The sequence below is a fragment of the Astatotilapia calliptera genome, chromosome 6, assembly GCF_900246225.1.
Source record: "Astatotilapia calliptera chromosome 6, fAstCal1.2, whole genome shotgun sequence".
In the NCBI taxonomy this organism is placed as follows: Eukaryota; Metazoa; Chordata; class Actinopteri; order Cichliformes; family Cichlidae; genus Astatotilapia; species Astatotilapia calliptera.
In genome coordinates, this window is record NC_039307.1 from 41,254,690 (window position 1) to 41,280,301 (window position 25,612).

Here is a 25,612-nt window from a genome sequence, read left to right on the forward strand (position 1 = left end):
ATTAGTAATTCATTTTGTGCATTATTTTATATTATTGTTAATAATAAATTAATTAAAGCAACAAAACAACCTGAAGAGTCGGCTCGGATCCGAAAGAGTCGAATCTTTTTAGTGAGTCGAGCCGAAAGATTCGGTTCTCTAAAAAGAGCCGGAAATCCCATCACTAGTCTGGAGTGGGTCCGACTGGGGAGCGCTCTGCATCTATGCTCCACACGTGGGCGCACATGTGAGATGGCCATGTGCCCCGAACGCAAACAAACCTCTTCAGCCAATCATAAGACTCCCAGCTCGCCCTCCTCCTTTCCGAGCTGCTGCTGCCTGCAGTATTGCAGCGGAGTTCGGAGTAGTCGGAACATGCTGCCGGGGCCGTGTGGAGCTACCGAAGTGTCCCGGAAAAGAGGTGCTGAGCCGGGCCTGCTGCCGAGGCACGTCTCGGAGAGGAAGCGGGCCTGCTGGGGAATTCTTACCAGCCAAGGTGGGCGCATTGATGTGTTTTGGGTGGAAGCACATTGGTGGCGGGGGGATTTCTGTAAATAGTCCCTATCAGAGTGTCAGTGTAAATAACACACTTTCTACAAGTGTGTGGCTGTCAGGTGGAATTTGAGCGTGTTTGGAACAGCCCTGCTCCAGGGCCAAGCGGGGCCTCCAGCAGTTTGACTGGAGCTGAGCAGACGTATGGAAACACTGCCGGCCGGGTGCTTTTATACTAAGGTGGTACATTTAAACGGGGTTTGCACTGAAGAGCTGCTGCTCTGTGAAGCAGCTGGATTGAAGATCCTTAAGCTAAATCAGCAGCACTACTTGTGAAAATACCCACGCAAAACTCCCGATTAATGGCACAGCATCAGTATACCTGTCCAAAATAACTGTGTTTGAACTTTATCACGTGAAACTGCAGTAAGGCCTACATTTAAATGAGAAGAACACAATAATCTCTTTATTACACAAGCACAGAGCACTCGCTTCTGTGTTTACAACAGGCACTTTGTGTCGTGAAGTACAGATCTTACCACATTATACAGAAAACCCAACAATGTGCCCATCGCCTGTGTTCTCCACGCACCTGGTAAGAGAATGGAGGAAGAACTCCCCTTTAACAGGAAGAGACCTCCAACAGAACCAGGCTCAGGGAGGGCCATTTATCCTCGGGCGTTGGAGGTTTAGGGAGAAAAGAATGTCATGAAGGCAGCTCAAGGGTCTTTTCCCTTAGGTTTCTTTGAAATCTGATTTTTTTTAATCATCAGTGGACATGTCATCCCTGCTGGCTGTTAGAAACAATGGAGGTTCACAGACCTCAGCATACACCTCCATTTTCAGCTGTACAGTACATATACTGCACATGCTATGTTTGAATAATGTCGGTAAACAAAGTTAAGTAAAAATTCTGTGTTAGCGGAATTCATCATGCATTCAGTTATTGATACAGAAATGCATACATGTGCTTTAATGCTGGGTCATAATTAGCCAAACACAGAAAGCTGCTCAGTGTATTTGTGAGCTGTTTGTTACATGTTCAGTCAGTAAATACTGATCTAATGGAGGCAGCACTAAGGTCTATGACGCGATGAACAGAATGGATATTCTTGTCCTCCCACAGTCCACAGACACACTACACTGGCCACAGGCGTGAATGTGAGTGGGACTTCCCTCTGTGTCAGCACTGTGCAGGCACCCTGCCTCGCAGCCAGCTAGCTGAGAGCGGCTCCAGCTGTTTACGACCTTCATAGGAAGTTTCTTTGTGCTTGCAAACGAGCTTTGCATTCATTTTTCTTCTATTTTTGACAGACGTCTGTCGTGATCCCTGTCTCTGTCTCGGACTTGACTGCGCTTTTTTTTTCAAACCCGCTAACTAAAGATAGCCTGGCCATATCAGACTTGCTTACTACACCCTCCAGTGTCCTGTTTTAGAAAGCCAGTTTCAAATAGTCAGGATACCCAAGTCTGGCACCACTGACAAACGTTACCAACCAGCTGACCCAGCTAGCACAGAGCTACGCTGGCAGATGTTACTAAAAGTTATTTTCAAAAGATGTGTGAATGAAATGTTCCTACATAAGGTGGAGGGTGAGGGAAAGTGGGCTGTTTCAAGTAAAACATTTTAGGGACTTGTGATTGTATCCTGTTATGTTCTGAAAGATTCCTGCAGCGCTTCATTGTAAGAGTGAGGAAGACTCCCAGTGCAGCAGCACGCGTCTGTTTTCAGGAGTTTCTGAGGCTGGAGGTGGTTAATGCTGTGAACACGTCACACACGTGCAGTTTGAAGGTTCAGGTTTCAACCTTTGGTTAATGAATGCTTCTAAATTGGTTTTGGTTAGTTAGTGTTAATGTGGGCCATGCAGGGTTAGGGTTATTACAGTTAACTACAACTAAAAGACTTTTTAGTTCATAACATGAAACTAAACATTTTCAAACAATAACGACTAAACTGAACACGGAAGCTCATTCTGGAAAATGACTCAAACTAAACCGAATCAAAAGCAAAAAGTCCAGATGAAATAAAACAAATTAGAAAATAGAAAACTATGATAACATTAACCTAAAGTCAGCCCTGTGAACATGTTTTTGATACAGAATGATTTAATGACACATCTGTAAAACCTGCAGAAAGCTTATTTAAATGTAGCCCAGTTAAACCCCGCGGCAGCTGTGTCGTACCATCCACAGGACGCCAGCAGCAGCTCACTGGAGCAAGGCTGCGTTCCTACTTAACTGTGTACTGTCACCTGGATGATGACCAAACGTTTCTCCCACTGAAACATCCAGATGAACAGAACCAACCTTTTGGGATTTCCTTACCTGGATGACTGAGCATTAACTGTGCACTCTTAACAGAAACATTACACATTTCTTTGCGGCTGAAGGCAGATTCATTGAATTAGTGACTCACTGACAGAGTGGGCTCAGCTTTTTGATCAGAGAGGTTCGTTGTTATGATCTGGAGACACTGCTCAGTGCTCTGCCACAGGAGGAGCCTGTCAGTGATCCAGCTCATTATAGTCTCATCTGATCATTCTCAGTGTTTTGTTGGTGTTTCGATGGCGAGGTGATTCTTAGTCTGATGTGTCCCGCATACAGGAAGGACAAACAGGAGGAGTGGAGGGATTCTGCTTAAGTCAAAATGTCCTATATCTACCAGTGGCTGGATGTGCCGTGGGGAGACGGAGATATGGGTATGTTGGACGTGAGGCTGTGTGTGGGTCTGTGGTGTGTGCTGCAGTGACAGCTGAGGACGTGCTGACGAGCTCCAAATGCAGGTGCTGACGCCCTGCTACAAAACAAGTAAAAATCACGTTTCTCATTAAGTGCAATTCTTTGTGATTCGTCCTGTTTTCTACCTTAATTGCAGATTAAGCAGCAATTTCAGGAGCAGGGCCACGCCTCCAAACACGCTCCTTCCGGTTCTCATCTATATAGGTTCCCCCAGTTCTGCAAGCTGTTCATTCTCGTTTACGTGCCCCACCCGCCCTCCCTGCTTTAGCTTCTTCTCTTCTATTAAGTACATGGGGATCTGTCAGGCCCGGGAGCTGTCGCCGATCCCCTTCGACGCCTTCCCCAAACCACAGCTCAACTCATGTCCAAGCTTCACCTTTACCTACTAAAATGCTGTCAAACATAAAATGAGGACGTGCGCCCAGCGAGTGAAATGTTCTATAAGAGCGAAATAAGCCACGATTAGTCGACTATCAAAATCGCCAACGACAAATTTAATAGTCAACACTTCGTTTAAAGCCTTGTAAGATACAAGGCTTTAAACGAAGTGTTGACTACTAAATTTGTCCTGAAAGACGCAGGAATAAGTAGCAGGATTTAAGAGTGGAATAATGGACTGAAACAGAAGATGGCAGCACTGCATGCACAAGGATGCCAGCTGCCGTTAAACCCCGAAGAAGAAGAAGCAACTCCGGTATCGTCGATATGTCCAAATTCAGGCCGCATCCTTTGGAGGCCGCATTTGAAGGCCGATTACGTTACAGCGATGTGACAAAGGCTTCCCAAATGCAGCCGACAAATGCGTCCTACTTTTCCCCAGATTTAGCACGGCTCAGCCAATTCCAGTTTCCAACAATGGCGGCAGCTACTGAGTTTTAATATTACTCTTCTTAATCATTCTGGGTCGCAAAACAAACTTCTAACATATTTTCAGGCAAGAATGTAGCTGTAAACTTCAAATATCTGCTCGGTTTATCAAGACACCACATATTTGCAAAAGCGCTCTGACGTTTTCGGAGACGTCTGTTACCCACCAGCTCGATAGCGAGCCGGGGGGTTCAATGGTCACTCGAGCCGACGAGAATTGCAGACTCCCGGCAAATCGTTTTCAAACCCACCGTGGACTTTCGCTATTTGGGTTAAACATGATATATAAGTCACTTAGATAACTTAAAACTGTTATTGTCTGGCTTTTTTTTGTGTTTTATTTGTCCCTGAGTAAATCGGTTTGGCTGAGATTAAAGTTAGTTTTGACACAGCTGAATAAACGTCAAACAGACAGCTGACAGAAGTCTGAGATGGTCGAGAGTTTACTCCAGTGTCCTGTTATATTTTAGATAGCAAGGAGCAGACGGCTGAGTTTGTTAAAAGTTTAATAAACTATCATCTTGTCTTTATTTTTAGTTAGCACATACCTTAAACACCTCAAGCTGTAAGCTAATGATAGTTAAATAAGTGCGCAGTTTTACGTCCAATGGATGATGATCTGATTAGTCGACTAATGGCAAAAATAATCTGTGACTAGTCGACTATCAGAATAATAGTTTGTGGCAGCCCTGCCACAAGAAGATCCTTACGCTATATCTTACTGCGGAGCCCTTCAGCTCCACAGTAAGATACAGTGGAGCATGGAGCCACATGCCTCCAGTGTGTGGGATTCAAAGCGTTCCTGTTGTGGTTTAGAGAGCGTGTCAGGCCGCACGTGTGATGTGTGTCCATGGGTCGCAGAGAAGGGAGATGCTCTACTGCTTAGTGTTCAGCAACACAACGGCAGGGTGTCATCATAGAAGTCCTCACATGGACAAACATGTTACTGTTTCATCGTGAAATTCCTGATCTTCAAACTAAGCCTGAGACAGAGTTTGAAAGCACATCAGTCATTAATGAGCTCAGGCTGGTGCTTTGTATTCCACTTTCTACTACATGTCTGCATTTTTTCTGTGTGTTTTCAGGGTCCTGGGCAGATCGTTCTCCTCTCCATGAAGCAGCTTCTCAGGGTCGGCTGCTTGCCCTGCGCACTCTGCTGGCCCAGGTAACTGGACATCGATGTGAGGCTCCGGTAATCGCTTATCAGTTTGAATAAAGCCGACACACGTCCCGTTATTTACATCTGTTTTTCAGGGCTATCACGCCAACATTGTCACCATCGATCATGTGACTCCTCTTCACGAAGCCTGTCTATCAGGACACGTCGCCTGTGTCAGAGCTTTACTAAATGCTGGAGCTAATGTGAGTATCAGCACCATCTGTACATCTGCATGGACGCACCGTGTGTTTGTGTCCAGCATCTGTTTGTGTGTGTCCAGGTGAACGCTGCTACCATTGATGGTGTCACTCCTCTGTACAACTGCTGTACGTCGGGGAGCGTCGGCTGTGTGGAACTGCTCCTGCAGAGCGGCGCACACACGCGTGCGCATCACACACACTTTCCCTCAGCTTTGCACGAAGCCTGCAAGAGAGGTAAATATAGCCAGCGCACTGTTTGACTATGGGTAACACGTGTTAACTGCAACTATGTGTGTACACGTGCAGGTAACAGCCACTGTGTGGAGGCCCTGCTGTCTCATGGAGCAGATCCAGATTATGAAGTTTCCCACCTGGGCTCTCCTCTGTATGTGAGCTGTCTGCACCGACACACAGCCTGCTCAAAGGTCCTGCTGCACAGAGGTGTGAGTCTCATTCACTACAAAGCTGAGTAGCTTCACCTGATGCGGCTCATGTCTGCAGGGCTGTGACTGATGTTTCAAGCTTTGGAGTCCTCTGAACAATCACCTGACAGCTCTGACGCTCGTGCTAAAATGAAAGCTCCCGTAACCGTGGAAATACATCTGAAGGTGGAAAAAGTGAAAATATGAAGTCACTAACGTCTCATAACCAGCAGCTGGGGTCATAACTCCTTTAAGAGACTATATTACCAGTTCTTCAACAGCTGGTTGCCCACAGAAGCCAAGATAAACGTAAAAATCTTGGTTCTCACGTTTAAGTGCATCCATAACCTTGGCCCTCCTCATCTCTGTGATCTGCTTCATATCTCCACTGTTTCCCGCTCTCTCAGATCTGCCACTCATCTTGTTGTTCCTTGTGCTCGTCTCCTCACTGTGGGGAGCAGAGCTGTTGTCATCTGTTCTCGTAAAGCATAACCAAACTTGAGCGTTTGAGCCGCTTACGTGCCGTGTTTCCTGCCGGGTAAATGACGCTCCACAACGTGGTGACGTCATTCGGGGCGACTGGAATCGATAAGGGAATCGTTTGCAAAAATGGCAAACAACTCCAAGGAACTGAAACTGTGGGAACCGGTTCTCAACAAGAACCGGGTTTGATACCCATCCCTACTCATAGGAAATATAGATTCCCGTATTTAAGTCACAGCTCAAAGCCTGTTTAAACTGGCTTACTCACTTTAATACAGATCTTACTTGTTGTCAAATCTTGTTTGTTGTTTTTCTATTTAAATGTATTTGAATCAATTTTTTATTGATATGTTTTTTCTTTTTGTAAGGCGCCCTCAAATAAAACGTATTATTATTATGATTAACCCCGAGGACAGACTATGGGGAGATGCACTGCAAAGAGGAGAGTGTTAGGTCAGGGTTAGAGACCAGAGTCACGGTCATGTCAGTGTTAACACACAAGAGTGCGGCTTCCTCCCGGGCGTGTTAGATAAGATAAGATAAGGTATGGAAAGATAAGGAAAAATAAACCTTTGTTAGTCCCACACCTGGGAAATTTGTTTAACAGGCCACGTCCTAAAAAAATAATAGAGGACAGTCCGCATGGTGGTGAGCACTGCGCTCTCACAGCAGGAAGGATCTGGGTTTGATTGTTCTGGTCGGCTGGTCTTTGTGTGTGGAGAGTCTCCACACCCACAGTCCAAATACATGTATGAAGGGTTTCTTTGATTAATCCGGATTGGCCTTGTGTGTGAGTAAAAGCTCTGGAAAGTGCTTCAGGCTGCAGGAAAAAGTGTTGTAGGATGATGTGTGAACAAATGTGCTTGTGGTCTGGAGCAGCTGGAGTGGTCTGTCAGACAAGAGCAGGTAAATGTCTCTGTGTCGACCGTCCATGGTCACGTTTCATGGCTCTGTGGGTGTGTCTGATCTAGGAGCAGATGTAAGTGTGGGCAGAGGCTGCGACAGCCCTCTGCATGCGGCTGTCAGACAGGACAGCGCAGATCAGGTGTCACTGCTGCTCGACTACGGGGCGAATACTAACTTCCGAGACGGCAACAATCAGCGGCCGGTGGAGCTGGCGCCCCCTGGTGGGAAAACACACCAGCTGCTGCTGGCCTTTGAAGGTACTGGTCATGTGCTGCTGTGGTGACTCTGTTATTGTGTAGAACCAGATGAAACGAAGTCGGTCTGAGTCACAGCAGCTCTGTCTCTGTCTCCTTCTAGCTTCTCCAAGGAGTCTCTGCCAGTTGTGTCGTCTTCAGATCAGAAATCTGATTGGGCGATCCAGACTGAACTTGCTCCCTGTGCTTCCTCTGCCCGGCCTGCTCACTCACTACCTGGACTACAGAAGCAACGAGCAGTGACGCCACCGTGCACGCTGATATCACCGCTCTGTGGTTACACCGAGTCCGCCGACATTTCACACGAGAACACGCAGACCTGCTGCATGCTGTACTCGCTCTGTTGCACAGCAGATTACTTTCATCGCCATAACTGACGACCTGTTTCTTTCACTAGAACTTTAGTTACAATGGGGACAATTTGTCTTTGTGTCCTAAACAGAATTTGATTGTTTTTATTCCTTTTGTTTAGCCTAATGACTCCTCATGAACTTTAGGTGCTGAAACGACTGCTGTTTGCTCTGCTGGTCTTATCAGGTCTCAGTCTGTAGGTCTCGCCTTAGCTTGGCGATGGACAGTCTTCACCGTGATTGAGCTGAGCGCCTGTTTCAGCCATCATTGTAGTTTCATTGTTCAACTTCACCTGCTTCCAAGGGTCACGGAGAAGACAAAGATCTGATGACGTGAAGGCTCCAGGGTGACCGACATCAGGCTCATCCTGGTGACTGGATGAATATATTTCATGGAAATGTCCTGGACCCCAGTGTGATGGTACCCGTCCTCCATCATTGCTGTTACCGTCTGAGTTCAGTCCAACACTGATCAGAACAACACTGGATAACCCTTCATGACTTACTTTGCGATTTCACTTGTATTTATTCGTTTCACTTCAGCTTCGTGTGTATTTTTTAATCTTTCTGAGCTGCTCGTTTTGTGATGTCATATTTATTTTATTGAGTGAGGCTGTTTTCATGTTGTGACTGCTGTAATGTGATCATTTCCCAACGTTTGGGATGAATAAAGTGTGTCATATCTAATCCTCTTCAATTTCTTATTTCCTTGGTAAAGTTATTTATTTGAAGGTCGGGTGTGGAAATACCTCAGCGAGGTGTGTGGTTGTACAAAACATGCAGGCGTTTAATTGGTTGAGTGCCTTTCAGTGTGTTGGCATGTCCACGTCTTTATGTGGCTTAAATCAGGCCAGACACATCTGAGGTGTTGTACAGTTACCTGTACACACCTGTGATTCAGCTCTCTGCATCCTCTTGGTACCAGGTGAGACCGAATCATTGCTTCTAATGATTTGGACTTATTATCACCCCGTACCTTTATTCTGAATGCTTTCATATTAACTCCGTGTGAATGCTACCAATGCCTACTGTTCCCTTGGATGCACTTTTTACAATTGTATATGACGTGGACAATGAGCCACATCCCTCCTAATGACGAACAAACCAGACAGGACCGACCTCTTGTTTGTCTCCACACCCAGTAATACCTGCTTTTAAGCCCGTGCGTGAGCCTGTCAGCAGTGGAGACCACAGCCTACCAGCATTGTCGTCCGTGCAGCAGCACAGCCCCACAGGTGGTGGTACTGCGTCTACATCTACACGGCGCCTCAGAGAGCCGGACACGACCGAGAAACAACCGAAGAAGAAGAAACTGTTCCTAGCATGGAGAGGCACGGCGTGTCGGTGTAGTGGAGGCGGAGGTCGCTGCGTCAGCAGGAGCCTGTTCAACATTCAGCACAAGCTAGCGACCTGTTAGCTGCTTAGCTCCCGTGCTAACTTGAAGCTAACGCAGCGTAGCGGCTGCTGCTAACATGAGGCTCAAAGTGGGATTCATTCTGCGGAGCCTGCTGGTCATCGGCACGTTTCTGGGCCTGTTGGTGCTCTGGTCCACCCTGACCCCCAAAGCCAACAGAGACAGCCCGTTTGAGAAAAGGGTGAGTACACAACAGGCTCTGAGCCACATCAGTGTTAGCGTGTGAGCAGTTATGACACGCTGTTGCACTGTGTGTGTGTTGGGCAGTCAGCGGACGCTGTGGTCTGGACTCTAGCTGTACAGTCGCTGCTGCTGACAGCACCGTGGCTCCCAGCATTCATATCCGCATATGTCACCATGTTGGAGTCAAAGGCGGAAGTGGGTTGTAAAAGTTGTTCCGGTATTGCGGTTTTTCTGCAAGGTATTCAAATGATTGCATGTAGACATAAGACCAGTGTGCCACTGAGCCACACGGTCATGGCCGGCGGGAGGTTGTTGGTTCAATTCCAGCCGGAAACGCAGATCCTTTTTGGGTTATGTAAGAAAGGGCACCCGTGTGGAGATTGCGTGGACCCGGTCCCGGGGACGTGTTCTGGCGCTTTGATGGAGGCTTCAGCAGCTCCCGGTGCCTCAGTCACACCTCAGAGGCAGATCTGTGTGCACGCCGCAGCCCACAGTGGGACACCTTTACGTGTCGTGTCCCGTGTCTGCAGCTGTTTAATGGTGTAGGCTCTGCACAGTCACGCTGGTGTTGTCAGAGGACAAGTGTCCAGTACGTCCTCTTTATTTGTGCCAGAACAGGTGTCCTGAAGCCCTGACCAGTCTTACAGCGCTGTCAAACACAGGAGACAGACAGGCTGCACCATCTGTTGTCATGTCTTCAGGACATTGTCTGCCTCTTTGGCTGGAGGCAGGTGTAGGTAGAGGGGACTGGTGCAGGGTTTCACACCGTTATTGGATCTGGTGTAAGGCGGCTGCCACAGAAATGGTGTCACCTCTACAGGGCTGGGCTATATGGACAAAAGACGTATCCCAGTTGTTTTTGCCACATGAGTGTATATTGATACACATGATGACAGTTGCTGTGGTGGTGGATGGATGGGGGGTTGGACCATTTCCAGGAATTTTCCCCACAAATGCTCAAAGTACTAAAAAGGAGTTATTTTTGATACTTTGCTGATAATTCATCCATACTTACAGTTACTGTAGGGTGTTGTTGAATGCTGGCCTAGTGGAGTATTAGTGTATTAGCAATTTTAGGGCAGTAAATGAATCCTGCCACGGCTGACCGACACCAGCCTGGTGCAGAGAGGCTGTGTGGGTGCTGTGCCTCTCTCTGAACATGGATTCAACTCTGCTCATTTCTTGTTGGTGTCAACATCACACCGAGTCTCTTGAACAGTGTGATGTTAGACAGCTAACGGGCAGCACCCATCACAGACTCCCTGGTGATATTTAATTTTTAACACGGGCTGCTTATGAAACCCACCTGTAGTCATGTACCTGCTGTGGTGTGTCGTCTCCGTCTGGGCCTGCCACCAACCTTCAACACTGGGTAATGCGCCACCTGGTGGTTTGTACTGAGGGTGAGAGAACCTCTGTCTCCATGAACCGTGACCCCTCAGAGCGGTTCACCTTCATGGCCAACTCTAGCAGGGTTTCATCTGATTTAGCTTGCTGAAGGCAGCAGTCACAGGCAGCGTGCAAAACTGTTTATGTGGGCTATAACCATAAGGTCTTATTATTACTAAATAAACAGTGCATAGACGAACAATGAGCTCCTGTGCTCCTTCAGATATCAGTGGGGCTCCTTCAGTGTCGGGAGTGAGTGTGGGACAGTCTGAGGTTTGATTTGTGTGTCCTGGCAGCAGTGAGGCAGATACATGATTTAGTACACGCATGCACAAAGAGTGTGCCTGCACCCACTAAGTGTTGGCTAAACACAAAAACATTATTTTTCTAATAGAAATAAGGTAAACTGGCTAACGCTGAGGAAGTCCAGCAGCTTCCTTCACTAGGAGTTTAGTTTCCACCGGTGTGTCTTCTTCTGAAACACACCTCGCCGTCTGCTTGGCTGTTTAACATCAGCTCGGAAGGGCTGAACCTGGACCAGACCAGATCATCAAACAAGGGGGAGGCGGGGTTTATTCTGCGTTGTCAATTTAGACAGACGCTGCAAAAATCCATCGCTGACTTCTGTGAATGAGGGAAGACTGAAGCAAGCTGACCAACACATGCTCTTACACATTTATGACCAACTTGTTTATTTCTTTGTTGGCGTGCTGAGGTTTGAGAGCTGCTCACACTCAGTCGGTTTTACACGTGCGGAGCTGCAGATCTGGCTGAGCGAGTCCATGAAGAAGTAGGAACAGGCTCTCATCATCTTAGGTTAACGTGCTACACGAGCAGCTTTGTTCCCTGCTGAAGCAGGTGGGTCACCGAGCCTGCGAGCAGCTGTATGTAATCCAGTCACCCAGGTCGGCCCGGGGATGCTGGAGCCTGACCCTGCTGTCACACAGTCAACGCACACACCTCATTGTTTGTATAGATGTCTGTGTTTGTGTTTCTTTTCTTTGGATTTGGTTTCAGGGACTGTACACAAAAGGAAAAGCTACAGTTTAAATCACCACACACACAGACACACACACACACACACACACACACACACACACACACACACACACACACACACACACACTAACACACACACACACACACACTAACACACACTAACACACACACACAGACACACTAACACACACACACTAACACACACTAACAGACACACACACACACACACACACACACACACACACACACACACACACACACACACACACACACACACACACACACACACACACACACACACACACACACACACTAACACACACACACACACACACTAACACACACTAACAGACACACACACACACACACACACACACACACACACACACACTAACACACACACACACACACACACACACACACACACACACACACACACACACTAACACACACTAACAGACACACACACACACACACTAACACACACACACACACACACACTAACACACACACACACACTAACACACACAGACACACACTAACAGACACACACTAACAGACACACACACTAACAGACACACACACACACTAACACACACACACACACTAACACACACACACACTAACACACACTAACACACACACACACACACACACACTAACACACACACACACACACACTAACACACACTAACAGACACACACTACCAGATATCAGAATATTAAACATATAAATACAATCCCATAAAGCACAAAACAAAATGATTAATGCCGACAATCCATTAGTTCACATCATGACAGAAGAGCTGAAGTCTCCGCACACTTGGAAGCACAGCCCCCCCTTGTGGTGGACCTGGTAACTGCAGTGGAGCAACTTTATTTAGGATCTTGTGCACTAACCATATGTTTGAATCACGTTTGATTATCAGAATTTAACATCTAGAACAGGACAGTAATGATATTGATGTGCTTTTCTCTGCAGAACCTTTCGAGTTTGTTTGTTTGTGGTGTGTTTGGTTTTGATTCGCTCGTGTTTGTGACCAGCGTGGCGCGCAGACAGACTCGCTGTGTCTTGGCTGCATTAACTCTGTGAATGTTTAAAATGAGCTGCATTGTATTTCAGTGTAGGACACACGTGTTTAATATCCATGTCTGTTGTGTTTCATCATGCAGGATGACAGCTTGTTGCCCAAAGGTGACCTTGCAGAGCAGTTTAAGCCTGTGATGCCCTGGCCTCATGTGGAAGGCGTGGAGGTCGACCTCGACTCCATCAGACTGAAACACGGTGAGGACTGGCTTGTTTTTTCCTGACTGTGGCCAAAGCGGGTGACTATCAAAGTGACAGCCCACGGTATTACTGTATTTAAATCACCAATACTGGTGTATACCTCCTGTATTAGACATGAGTCAATCAGAGAGGCTAGGAGGATTTGTACATGTGCAGAGGAGGAGGTGGATGTTCTGGACACAGGGTGATGAAGACGGAGCAGGAGGGCAAGAGGAAGACCTCAGAGGAAGTTCATGGATGTAGTGAAGGAGGAGATGCAGGGGGATGCTGGGATAGGGAGATAGTCTGCTGTGGAGCAGCTGACAGAAGATGATCCTCATTAGTGATTGTTTGTTGGTCTGTAATCACTGCTAATTAACATCAGCCCTGACAGTGGTTTTGGTGTTTTCTCCTGCCAAAGACTTAAAGTCTAACTTTCTTAGCACTTGTATGCTGTGGTCCTGTGTCATCTCTTGGTTTGTGTTCAGGAGGGGCCGACCTTCCCAAGGATTCAAAGGAGCAATCCAACCAGAAGCAGGTGATTCAACAGCAGTATGTGACATTCGGACCTCACACACACGCCTACACTAGCCCCGTCCTGAAGAAAGGTATCCTGGGAAATTTTGAGCCTAAGGAGCCTGAACCTCCAGGGGTCCCCGGTGGACCCGGAGAGGGCGCTAAGCCGTTTGTCCTGGGTCCAGAGTACAAAGACTCGGTTCAGGCCTCCATCAAAGAGTTTGGCTTCAACATGGTTGCCAGTGACATGATTTCACTGGACAGAACAATCAATGACATACGCCACGAAGAGTAAGTACTGCTTCCACTGAATGCATGTCTGCCATCTTTTGTCCTGCAGTCACATCAACCTGATTAATGTTACAGGAGATAAACTTCAATAGCCACAGGAAACGGGCAGTAAGCCTAACACCGATCGTCCTCCTGTAACCTCACTCAGGGATCAATCAGGAAATGATACTGAATCATGCCGCGTGTGCAGACACGTGTTCACAATGTGTTTCTCGTAAACAGAAAAGCGACACATCATTAAGTACGCCGTATCCTGTGTTCTGAGTGCAGAAATGGGCGTGATGACCAAATCACTGTGGCCGATTTCTAACACGACACCTTTGGCAGAGTGTAGCGTGACACAGGTGCTGCCTCACAGCCTTTTCAATTGGCGCTGCTGACTTTATCGCTCAGTTGAAGTGAGAACATAAATGCTTCCACTCAGATCCTCGTACAGGCTGCAAACTAATTCGGTGAATGATGTTCTTGTGTTTGTTTCTGCATGTACGAGTCGGTGTGAACTAGGGCTGCTCGATTGTGGCAAAAATGATAATCATGATTGTTTTCACTGAAATTGAGATCTCGATTATTTGACGATATTTCTTTAACAATAACAATGTGTTGAGGCCGCTGCTCTTAATTGTTGTGACACGTGTTCGAAACGCAGAGAGGTGCGCTCGATTTGCCACACGGAGCAGCGCGAGAGTAAAGCACGAGGGAGGGGCTAATAATTTTTAATGATCGTTGAAAGCCCAGATCGTAATTGAGATTAAAATTCGATTAATTGAGCAGCCCTAGTGTGAAAGGAACATTAACACAAGACTCAGGCTATGGGTCCTGCTGCCGTGGACTGAAATGCACCGTTAGCCTCATTCTCACACACATTGTGCACATGCTTTCTCTGTGCCTTCGAACTTTAACCTGGCGCTCACACACTCGCGCTCTGATGGATGCAGAGCTGAAGCGTCGGACTGTTAGACGGCGCCTGTGTCACAGTGTCGATGCACAGTTTCAACAAGTTTTACCGTGTAGGAGTTGCGTTGGTGCAGCGAGACTGTACTACGCTGTGCAGCAACTAGGTTTCTCATGGCACACCGTGTCCTCTGTGCAGGTGTAAGTACTGGCACTACGACGACAGACTGCTCACATCCAGCGTGGTGATAGTCTTCCATAACGAAGGCTGGTCAACGCTGATGAGGACTGTCCACAGTGTCATCAAGAGGACTCCTCGCAGGTACCTGGCTGAGATTGTCCTGATAGATGACTTCAGTAACAAAGGTGGGTCTGTTTAAAAACATCATTTTAGATGCGTGTTGGTTCCACTGTGAACAGCCTCCTTTTTCCATCATGCTGTTAATGATCACCTGCAAAGGCCGTCCTGTTGGTTCACGTGGTGCTGTCTGCTGCAGTCTGTGGTCAGAGGCAAGGTGTCACATGGTGTTACCATCATGTCTGTGCACGCTCCTCAGACGTCCACGTGGGCGGCTGTAATCCCCCAGTGGAGCCAGAACGCAGCACAGAGAAGACAGAGGCTAACAACCTGACTGTAGAGAAACAAAGCACGGACACATGTCAGTGTATTCGCTACAGCACGCTGCACTCAGCTGTGGAGCATCAGAGAGGGACATGAAAGTGAGAGGAGGACCAGACAAGCTGCACAGCTGACTCATGCTAGCTAAGTTAGCTAATGCTGTCTGACTAGGCTGGAGTGCTAAACTCTAACTTAGTGGAATGTAAGGAAACCTACCTATGATAGAAACGTCTGTGTGATCAGCTGCTAACAGCCATGAACATATCAATCAGCTGGTGCTGTGTGCAGCACGCATGTGGGAACACATCACTGATAGGTGTGTAGCTTAAACCCATTCGCTGGAACGTCCAAGACAATTCAACTACACAGCAAAAGCAACACACAAGTAGGCAAAGTTCTTCGTGTTACTCATGCATGAGGGAGAGAACCACGACAAGCGCCGTTCCTTCGCTTGACCTCAGTCGCTCTCGTCCGCTCCCCCGTAACACTGCTCTTTTATCGAGGTCACATGAATATACATAGGTTCATTAACATACGACGTATTCATACACACAAAGAGTTGTGCGTGTGTGTGTGGTCAGAGTGTGACCCCATAAAGACTTCCCTAAACCTGCTGGTCTGGAAGTCCAGCGGTCCATCTAAACTAAAGGCACTCAGACTAAAACTGACACAGCTACGTTTATCCTGCCATGAAACAATAAAACGAGGTAGACCTCTCCCCAGCTGCCAGGGTGTGGATGCCAGAGGACTCTGCAGTGCACACGATGCCTTTGCAGACTCCTAAGAATCTACCAACATGACATTGATTATACAACTCTAAGCATATATGAGTAGATATTTCTAAGCATAAATGACAATCAACAATACAAATCTAACAATCACCAGCTCGTGTCTTTACTCCAGCATTCGTCTGTCAGCAAACCAAAACTGTTTTCTCAAATGCTCATTGGTCCAAACGCGTGTACTAATGCTGGCTAACCAATGCACTTGCAGTCCATCTGAAGGAGCGCCTGGAGGAGTACATCAAGCAGTGGAACGGCCTCGTCAAACTCTTCAGGAATGAGAAGAGGGAAGGATTAATACAGGCCAGGAGCATTGGAGCCAAGAAGGCCACCAAAGGACAGGTACCATGTGACGCCACTGTTGCTTTTCCTCTCTAATGCTGACGATGTCTCTTAGACTTTTAATTAGCGAACTGATCAGAATTTAAAATAAACACAGTGACGTACTGTGTGTAGTGTGTAAGAGTACTCTGTGTTAAATGTACAACATCGCCTCTGAAGAGATCCCAACGTGCGGCCGCTGCAGACAGGAAACCGTTCCAGCTCAGTTCTTACGTTCTGGCACTGCTGCAGTTTTCCGCAGAGATTTTGGTTCCATGTGATGTAACTGTTTTGTTTTGTATGTACACTTTATTACTGCAGAAACAATTTCATATAGTAAGAAAGTAAACTGGGCTCCCATCTTTAAATAAGTGTCAATAACTGATTTGTAAAAGTGCCGAATGGCACCAGCAGTCCTGTCAGTGATCCTCTGCATCACCGACAGTCCGACAAGCCGAATAAAAGAACTCAGACAACTGATGGGAGATCAGCTGACAGGCGGGAGAAAAGCATGTAGAGAGGACACGAACACAGTGCAGAGGAGCGTCCACAAACAGCTGCAGAGGGCCAGTCGTTCTGGCTCTAACAGGGATGAAACCACACACGACTAATCTATCAGCAGAGTGAGAACTTTTAGTTTCTCATTTTCAAACTGCAGAGAACAGGAGGCAGGCCTCGTCTTTGTAACGTGAAGTTTAAACATGCTGGAGAAAAAACACTTTGAGGTTTGTCACAGTGTGACTGGAGGTCACAGCCAGCAAGAGTGGACACCGTGTTTGTGACAATTTTACCAACAGACACGGCGCTTCATCTGTCCTTAAACATGCCTGCAGTTAAACCCTCGTTTGTGTCATGTGACGCCAGATTTGCAGATGCAAACCTGCTCTGAAGGCGTTGTGTGTTTTTGCTGCTGACATCAAGCCACAATGAACTGGTCCTTATGTTTCTGAGCAAGAGAAGGAAGAATTCTCACGAGTCGGCAGATTTCGTGACCCAGGAGTCGGAGCTGCTGTCATATTTCAGGATGTCAGTGGACGCGTGGAGCAACATTTAGACAGAGGCTCAGCTTTGCAGCATCACATTTCAAAGGGTTTCCTTTTTAAAGGTGCTGGTCTACCTGGATGCTCACTGTGAGGTCGGGATCAACTGGTACGCTCCACTGATCGCTCCCATTTCAAAGGACAGGTAGTGCGCGCACACACACACACACACACACACACACACACACACACACACACACACACAGTGTAGCCTCATGTTATCACAGCTGTCGTGGTTGTGAAGCTGTGCTGTCTGTTAACCTGCAGCTTGTTGTTTTTCAGCACTGCTGTGACAGTTTCAGTTTTTCTGTTTGCACGTCCTGTTCAATGACGTGAACTCAGACATACAGACGTTATTATTACGACATTATTTGTAATGTTGCTCCCGTGTGATCGATGTGAAATCAAATCACGACGTGCAGACTTTCAGCTGTAATTCGAGGGCTTTGAGTCAACCTGCTGAATAATTTAGTCGGCTGTCTTTATTGACCCCCAAATTGTGTTTGTGTGAGTTTGTTATCGCAGCAGCAGATTCGCACAAAGACGCAAAACAGACGCATTTTAGAGGCTCAAAAGTCACGGACTGAACTATCATAAAGTCAAATTTAAGATTTTATTTTTAAATTAAGAAAAAGATATGAAATGTGATGACCTGCAGCTCTGTAGTGTGTCTTGGACAGATGAGCGAACCGGCCTCGCTAACCGCGAAGCCGTCTGAGTCGGTGTCCTGTTGCTTTTTCAGTTCTGCGATATCATCTACACATAATATAATCTGGATATGAGATGGCTCTGATTGAAAACCAACACATCACCAGAATAATATGGATCCAACTGTTGAATGTTAAAAATGGCTCAACAATGTGGCACAGATGGTTTTAATCTTATGGCTGATCAGTGGCTGAGTGCCTGGAGCTGTATTGATGGAGCCTCGGTGAGTTAGGGCCTCCCCTCCACCAGTCCTTTGACATTTTATGCTTTTTAATCAGTTTTCTGTATCAGAAAGGTCTGACGGCGCTCCGAGGACGCGTCGTCGTCCCACCGTGGCTGCTCAGTCTGCGCGCCTCTAGATCGTCTGCTGTGCTGCATCACTTCTACGCTCTGAGCCACACACTCCTTTACTCTGGTTTTACAGCGCTGTTGTTGAAAAGCGGCACATCCAAAGGCTTGTGTGTGTTTATGTGTATGTAGGACAGTATGCACAGTGCCGCTGATAGACTATATAGATGGTAATGAGTACAGTATGGAGCCCCAGCAAGGCGGAGACGAGGACGGCCTGGCTAGAGGAGCGTGGGACTGGAGCCTGCTCTGGAAGAGAGTGCCGCTTAGCCAGAGAGAGAAGGCCAAGAGAGCGCACACCACCCAGCCTTACCGGTACACACAACGCACCAGCTTGTTAAACTGACCTCTGTTCTGTTTGTGTCTCCACCCCCACCCCGCGTGGCACCTTTCCCTGTGTCTGTCTGTGTGTTTTTCCTGGCACTGCTGTCATCCCCTTCATGTACACCCCTCCTCTCCACGTATGCTGCATGCGTGGCCCTCTGTGTCAGAACGGTGTGTACGGTGCCTCTGATCGACTCCGTCCACGGCGAGACGTTCACCTTTGAGCCCCAGGGTGGAGGAGACAGCAACGGTTTTGCTAGAGGCGCCTGGGATTGGAGCATGCTGTGGAAGAGAATCCCTCTGGGAGCCAGGGAGCATAAGCTGAGAAAAACTCAGACTGAGCCTTATAGGTACACACAGTCATTCCTAACTCGTGTGGACGTGTCCCGGTCATTTCTCACAGGGCTCACAGTAGGAGTAGAGCAGCCTCACCTTAACAGAAAATGCTAATCTTAAGGTCATGTCAGCCGTGCCTGTGTAGAGGTAACGTCATGAGTATGAGTCATTGTTTAGGTGTCTGCTTTTGGGGAATCGCTGCACACATCTATCTTCCACCCACTGGAGGGGAGGAGCTTGTTGTTGACTCTTCTTTGTTCAGTGTAGCACAGCTTCCTCTCAGGTGTCTCTTACCCTGAGTCTGTCTGAAAGGCCTCCTTCTTTCCTTTAAGTGGTCTTGGCGGCTGCGTTGCCTAAGGTGGGTTGAGTCCCGAGCTGAAGGCCGTGGGACTTTGGGATATTTGTGGGGTCTGTGGGTGAGCTTCTGGTGTGAACTGGGCTCGGACTGGGGCACCATCACTCCTTTCTGTCTTCACATTTTCATTCGTCCTCCTGCTGTCTTTCACTCATGTCTCTGTCAGTGTCACTTGTTCATTATCACGTCAGCAGAGGGACTGACCGCGTAGAGTCACATGATTACAAAGAGATGGAAGCTTGTTTCGGGCTGAGGACTGTTTCTTTATACCTGCAGGTCTCCAGCCATGGCAGGAGGTCTCTTTGCTATAGAAAGAGACTTTTTCTTTGAGCTGGGACTGTACGACCCTGGACTGCAGATATGGGGAGGGGAGAATTTTGAAATATCTTACAAGGTAGACTTTGAATTGTCCAGTTTATGTTCATCCCTGCACATTGTAAAGACATCATGGTTACTGTGACTCTGTATGCTGGTCCAGATCTGGCAGTGTGGTGGCCAGCTGCTCTTTGTGCCCTGTTCTCGCGTCGGCCACATCTACAGACTTCAGGGATGGCAAGGCAACCCTCCGCCAGCACATGTTGGATCCTCGCCTACTCTCAAGGTGAAAGCAGACAAACGTGTGAATGGATGGAAACTTGTATAGTGCACATCTTCTGTTTCAAGTTTCCACAGAGTCCTGCATTTCCAAGTTTCTGTCTACACAAAGGAGGTGTTGCTGCCATCTGGCCCTCCACCTGCATGCATGGAGCCAGGTCCAATAGCAGATGCATGCTTTTGCCCTTCTGCCCACAGTCACCGCTACACCTATGCAATCACTCTGTCATGAAAGGGATGGTACTTCATCTACATGTGTTGTATTTGTGTTTGCAGAACTATGTTCGTGTGGTGGAGGTTTGGTGGGACGACTATAAGGACTACTTCTACGCCAGCCGCCCTGAAACTCTGACTCTGGCCTACGGAGACATCAGTGACCTTAAACGATTCAGGTGCACAAAAACCACTCTTCTACCTTTTTACTGAGTGAACGCCCACTCAGAACATAGTGTAGCACTGACTGACTTTCCCCAGGATGTATTCCTTCAGCTGTGCAGTGTGATTGTATGATTTGCAGTCGACGAGTCGGTCTTCATTTAGGGAAAACTGTTTAATGTGGGTACGATCATATAAAGGTTTGTTGTGCTTTTGACACAAATTCACTCCATCGCTGTGGAAACGTTAAACACTGACCTCCAACTGTGCTCAGAAAGATGTGGCTACGCATGCACCCTCTATCATGCTGTAGCGTAAATGTTTTAAAGTGGTGTGTTACAGGTGTGCAGTAAATAACATGCAGGACTATGTGACCTGAGGATGAAGCGTTTTTCTGTCTGAATTCATCTTTAGCTGCTAAGCACACAGCTGATCTCATGTTTGCTTGTTGCAGGGAGGAGCATCGATGCAAAAGTTTCAAGTGGTTCATGGAGGAAATAGCATACGACATTCCACAGCACTACCCACTTCCTCCTAAAAATGTAGAGTGGGGGGAGGTAGGCGTGCTCACACACACACTCTCGTTTTGATATCATAGTGAGGACATAATGCTTTCCCTAGCCGCACACCCTAACCATTAAAGATGAATGCATAACCCTGTCTGTGGCCCTAAAACCACATTTTGAGTTTCAAAACTGTCTTCCCACTCGTGTGGACGGGCGTTTAGTCCCCATAAGGCAGGCTTGGCCAACTCCAGGCCGAGGGGGCCGGTGTCCTGCTGGTTTTAGATCTCACCCTCAGTCAACACGCCTGAATCACAGGATTAGTCCATTACCAGCCTCTGGAGAACTTCAGGACACGTTGAGGACGTCATTTAGCCTTTAAATCAGCTGTGCTGGATTAAGGACACATCTAAAACCTGCAGGACACCGGCCTGAGGCCTGGAGTTTGGACACCACTGCCATAAGGGCTGTTGGTCCCCACAAGCCTGCCAGTATTTGGTCCTCACAAAGATGCATAAACATGTTTCACACACAGCATGCTTCACTGTCCCTGTGATTGCAGATCCGGGGCTTCGACACCAGTTACTGCATCGACAGCATGGGACACACTAACGGAGGGAATGTAGAGCTGGGCCCGTGCCACAGGATGGGTGGAAACCAGGTAATTAAACACTGTCACACGTGACGTGGCTCTTTGTTTTCCTCTGGTGTGACGACATGAGCCAGTGTTACTGTGATCAGTGGGTTAAAGGGACAGCTGGCTGCTTCTGTAGATGAAAGCTTGGGCTCCTTATCGCTCCATGAGTGTGCTCTCCTGCCTCGTGTCACAGAAAGGATGGAGGCAGGCTTTACGTTAGGTGTCCAGATCCTGACTCTGGTTTTTCACCCTGAACTCTGTGTAGCTGTTCCGCATCAATGAAGCCAACCAGCTGATGCAGTATGATCAGTGCCTGACCATAGGAGGCGACAAGTCTGCTATCATCATCACACACTGTGAAACCAACCAGCACATGGAGTGGAAGTACTTCAAGGTGAGACACACACAGATCATAAGATGGATGTAGTGTTGGTCTTTAGATGTTTGCTCAGCAGCGTGTGGAGGCTGGAAGCACTGAGATCACACCAACATGTAGGAGGCAGAAAATCTCTGACACAAGCTGAATTTACTGCCTTTTTTTTCTCTCCTTTCCCGTCTGTGTCTGCAGGATCTGCATCGATTCACTCATGTGCCAACAGGTAAAGGACTGCACTGGCATTTTAACTCATCTTTTCTCATCATCAAAGGCACTTTTGGCTTTATCACACATGGAGTCAGCTGCTGTTCGCATCATTTACTTCAGCCTCAGAAGTGCTTTTGGTGCCAGACAGAGACAGACACACACACACAAAAGCCCGTTCAGCTATCTTAGTGAGGACCGTCATTGACATAATGGTTTCCCTAGCCCCTTACCCTAACCCTAATCTGGCCCTAACACTATTCTTTAACTAAGCCCCAACCCACATGATAAACCATAACCATTCTGGTCTTAAACCTAATTAATTGGACCAATAATTTGGCCCTAAACCCAATCATTGCATAACAATTAATTACAATTTCCATTTGGCTTTAATCCTAATTGGTACAGTATTACAGTTACAAACTCAATTGATTAATTACATTTAAGAATAATAAAACATAAATTAAATATACAGTTGTGGTTAAACATACTAAGTACACGGTTAAAAAAATACTGTAGACATGATTAAAAATGATTTACATGGTTAAAAAATGACAATCTTTCTAAAAACATGTTGTTGATAGTGAGGAGTGATCAAAAAATACATTTGGAGAAATTCTACCCAAAAAACTAAGAACTTTCTAAAACGAAATTCGAACTGAAAAACAGACGTGTACAAGTGGGAGGGTGTAAATAGAAGCACTCTCTGCTCACTCCTCTCCATCGGACAGAGCAGGTCGCTGAGAGCAAGCCTGGTTTCCTCTTTCCACTGTGCGTAACTAGACCTGAAGACCTTCACGGGTGGAATCGCCGCCACATAGGCACACACATTCATTTGTTATAATTTGATTTCTTTTTTCTGTAAAATACTAAAAGGTTCTTTTCAAAACCAATTCATTTTCTTTCTTTAAAAACTTTTTAAAAAGTTAAAAATTTCTTTTCATTTGGTGAAACAAAAACAACAATTAAAAAACTCATCATGGTTGGATGGACTTCTGACTGGACCCTGGTGCACCATGGCAGACGCCGTGGACAATCCAGGACCCAGACACCCTACCGAGGGATGGCCCGTGCACCGCCCGCCTCCAATTGGAGGAGGGGCCCAAACGCTCATCCTAAACCTGACCATAACCTAATTGTAACCCTGACACTAAAACCACAGCCTCAAAAAGGCCTTCAAACTTGTGAGGACCGGTGAGTGTGTCCTCACAAGTGACTGTTGGTTCTCACAAGTATAGTGAATGCAGCTTTGGGTCCTCACAAAGATAGCTAGACAGGAACACACACACCATTCATGGTTTGCCCGTGCTCTGGTCTGGTCTACATCCTGCAGTGAGTGTTGGGCAGAATGTAGACCAGACCAGCACAGAAGGTTCTGGTTTGTTTTTCATTACCCTGCAGTGTGACACCCTGCACGCTCACAGCAGTAATAATCGTGTCCACACCAATCATTGTTAAAGGGCAGCCTTCCCACAGTTGTCCCTCAGTGCATGTGGACAGCACTAGTGTGTAGACCAGGGGTGGGGACCTCCAGGCCTTGAGGGCCTGTGTGTGTCAGATCTCACCATGAATCACATGATTAGTTCATTACTAGACCTCTGGAGAACTTCAAGACATGTCTAAAACCTGCAGGACCTTGAGGCCTGGAGGTCCCCACCCTGGTGTGTGTTTTGTAGGTGGCCTGTGAGCGTCCGTCAGTAATCCCGCTGCTGTATTCTCCTTATAGGAAAATGTCTGGACCGCTCCGATCTGCTTCACAAAGTGTTCGTATCAGACTGTGACACCAGTAAAACCACTCAGAAATGGGAGATGAATAACATCGTGGCTGTGTGAAGACATCTGGGAGAGATCTGTTTAGAGGAAGAATACCTGACACCTAGGTGTTGGTGTACCTCCAACAAAATGAAGCTCAAATGGTTTAACTGTTGACATCGGCCCAAATGTGAAGGTTGCTCTGACACTCCAGAAGAGTTTGATCCAGAGCTGCTGGATGAACACGAACTGTCCCTGGTGGTTGTTTACACTGTCTCTGTCCTTTCAGGCTCTCAGGTCTTTTCTAATTTTCTCATTGCATTTGTGAAATGAATCCCATCAAGTCTTAAGATTATTAGGTCTGTTTAGTCCTCGGCCAAACTGATGAGCTGACTTACCAAAGAGTTTAGACTTCAGTCACATCATCATCATCATCATGGGTGTGGTTTTTAGTCTGCCGCTGGAAAAAGACCAGGATGAAGAAGGTCCTCAGTTTAACGGAGGAAAAGAGCGACAAGCAGCACATTTTGAAGAATATTTGGACGTGGTGACTCGCTGCTGCTGTTTGCTTTGATTTGGTTTTATTGGATCTTCACAAACAAACCCCTCGTCTGGCCTAAGTGTGATTTTGATTGCACAGGCTCAGTTTGGCTCATTGGTGATTTTATTTTCATTTACCAAAATGTTGAAAAGGCAAAAAAAAAAAAGGATTTCCTCCCATTCGCGTCCCTAAGCTGTGGCGGCGTTTCCTTCCTCTGTGCTGAGCTTTCAAACCAGCATGAACTCCTGAACTTTAGCGCTTTGCTCCTCACAGGCTTCATTTACTCTCTGACATACACTGGGATACTCTAAAGGATGTGTGGGTCGCCGTCTTACCGACAGTCTGGATGAGAAATATAGAGTTTAGTAGCTGACCAGTACTGTGACTCATTAGTAATCGGGGTGGGGTTGGAGGCAGGATTATTAACATGTAAAAAATGCACAATTATTGTGGTTAAAAAAAGAAGATGTTTTTGTTTTGTGTGCAGCAGGGAGGGGCTTTGGTGTTTGGATGTTTTGTACTGTGTAAATAATCATTTCTAAAGATGATCGTGATGGATTTTGTGGAGGGCTTGAATGATCTTGTAAATAGCTAACTTATAGCAGAGATTTCATAATGTGGGCTGAGGAAATAAATGACCTGATTTTTACAACTATAACTGTGTGACTGAAGTGGAACTACTTCATCAGCCTGTGCGAGAATCTCGCCTCACAGCAACAAAGTTGCTATGGATACGACCCCTCCCACAGGCCGAAGATGTGCAGAGCTATGGACGCGAGCGGCGAGACAGCCTGCAGTCTAAAGCAGGTCGAGCAGAAAAGGCGAGAGGTGTCAGGACGGAGGGGTGGAGCTGCAGGTGGATGTGTCCGGTGTTACAGGCTGCACAGTGGGCTTCACTTTGTTCTGTGCTCTTCTTTCTGTTTAAAGAATGAGAATCGTTTCTTTTTGTGAAAAAGTTATAAACAGAAAAAGGATTGAGAGAAAGAAACCTAAAAT

The 25,612-nt window shown here is 46.9% G+C and overlaps 2 protein-coding genes across 4 annotated transcripts; both read left to right on the forward strand.

Moving 5' to 3' along the window:
- The first annotated feature begins 216 nt into the window (after positions 1-216).
- Positions 217-8,538, forward strand: LOC113024832 (ankyrin repeat and SOCS box protein 5-like). Of its 2 annotated transcripts, XM_026172189.1 has the most exons (8): positions 412-475; positions 3,076-3,170; positions 5,163-5,242; positions 5,332-5,439; positions 5,517-5,670; positions 5,743-5,877; positions 7,313-7,504; positions 7,605-8,538. In XM_026172189.1, the coding sequence occupies exons 2-8, from the start codon at positions 3,119-3,121 to the stop codon at positions 7,742-7,744; spliced, it is 861 nt and encodes a 286-aa protein (XP_026027974.1). In that variant the 5' UTR covers positions 412-475; positions 3,076-3,118; the 3' UTR covers positions 7,745-8,538. The 2 variants fall into 2 exon arrangements, with proteins under 2 accessions (XP_026027973.1, XP_026027974.1); XM_026172188.1 differs by lacking the exon at positions 3,076-3,170 and having other exon boundaries at positions 217-475.
- A 65-nt stretch (positions 8,539-8,603) lies between these two features.
- galnt7 (UDP-N-acetyl-alpha-D-galactosamine: polypeptide N-acetylgalactosaminyltransferase 7) lies at positions 8,604-25,274 on the forward strand. 2 transcript variants are annotated; one of them, XM_026172187.1, is made up of 16 exons: positions 8,604-8,776; positions 8,994-9,446; positions 13,010-13,121; positions 13,592-13,910; positions 15,001-15,167; positions 16,414-16,544; positions 17,629-17,708; positions 19,111-19,293; positions 19,911-20,028; positions 20,113-20,235; positions 20,505-20,620; positions 21,058-21,160; positions 21,669-21,767; positions 22,009-22,137; positions 22,312-22,342; positions 24,050-25,274. In XM_026172187.1, the coding sequence occupies exons 2-16, from the start codon at positions 9,324-9,326 to the stop codon at positions 24,154-24,156; spliced, it is 1,941 nt and encodes a 646-aa protein (XP_026027972.1). In that variant the 5' UTR covers positions 8,604-8,776; positions 8,994-9,323; the 3' UTR covers positions 24,157-25,274. The 2 variants fall into 2 exon arrangements, with proteins under 2 accessions (XP_026027972.1, XP_026027970.1); XM_026172185.1 differs by lacking the exons at positions 8,604-8,776; positions 19,111-19,293 and adding an exon at positions 18,752-18,934 and having other exon boundaries at positions 8,788-9,446.
- Positions 25,275-25,612: the final 338 nt, after the last annotated feature.

What these genes read in the sequence shown, in the direction of transcription:
- LOC113024832 (XM_026172188.1), top strand. Translation starts at nt 232, where the DNA reads ATGGCCATGTGCCCCGAACGCAAACAAACCTCTTCAGCCAATCATAAG. An exon ending in TGCGCACTCTGCTGGCCCAG is followed by an intron (nt 5,243 to 5,331) that starts GTAACTGGACAT and finishes TCTGTTTTTCAG; the next exon opens with GGCTATCACGCCAACATTGT. An exon ending in AAAGGTCCTGCTGCACAGAG is followed by an intron (nt 5,878 to 7,312) that starts GTGTGAGTCTCA and finishes TGTCTGATCTAG; the next exon opens with GAGCAGATGTAAGTGTGGGC.
- galnt7 (XM_026172187.1), top strand. Translation starts at nt 9,324, where the DNA reads ATGAGGCTCAAAGTGGGATTCATTCTGCGGAGCCTGCTGGTCATCGGC. An exon ending in AGTGACCTTAAACGATTCAG is followed by an intron (nt 20,621 to 21,057) that starts GTGCACAAAAAC and finishes TGCTTGTTGCAG; the next exon opens with GGAGGAGCATCGATGCAAAA. An exon ending in ACAGGATGGGTGGAAACCAG is followed by an intron (nt 21,768 to 22,008) that starts GTAATTAAACAC and finishes AACTCTGTGTAG; the next exon opens with CTGTTCCGCATCAATGAAGC.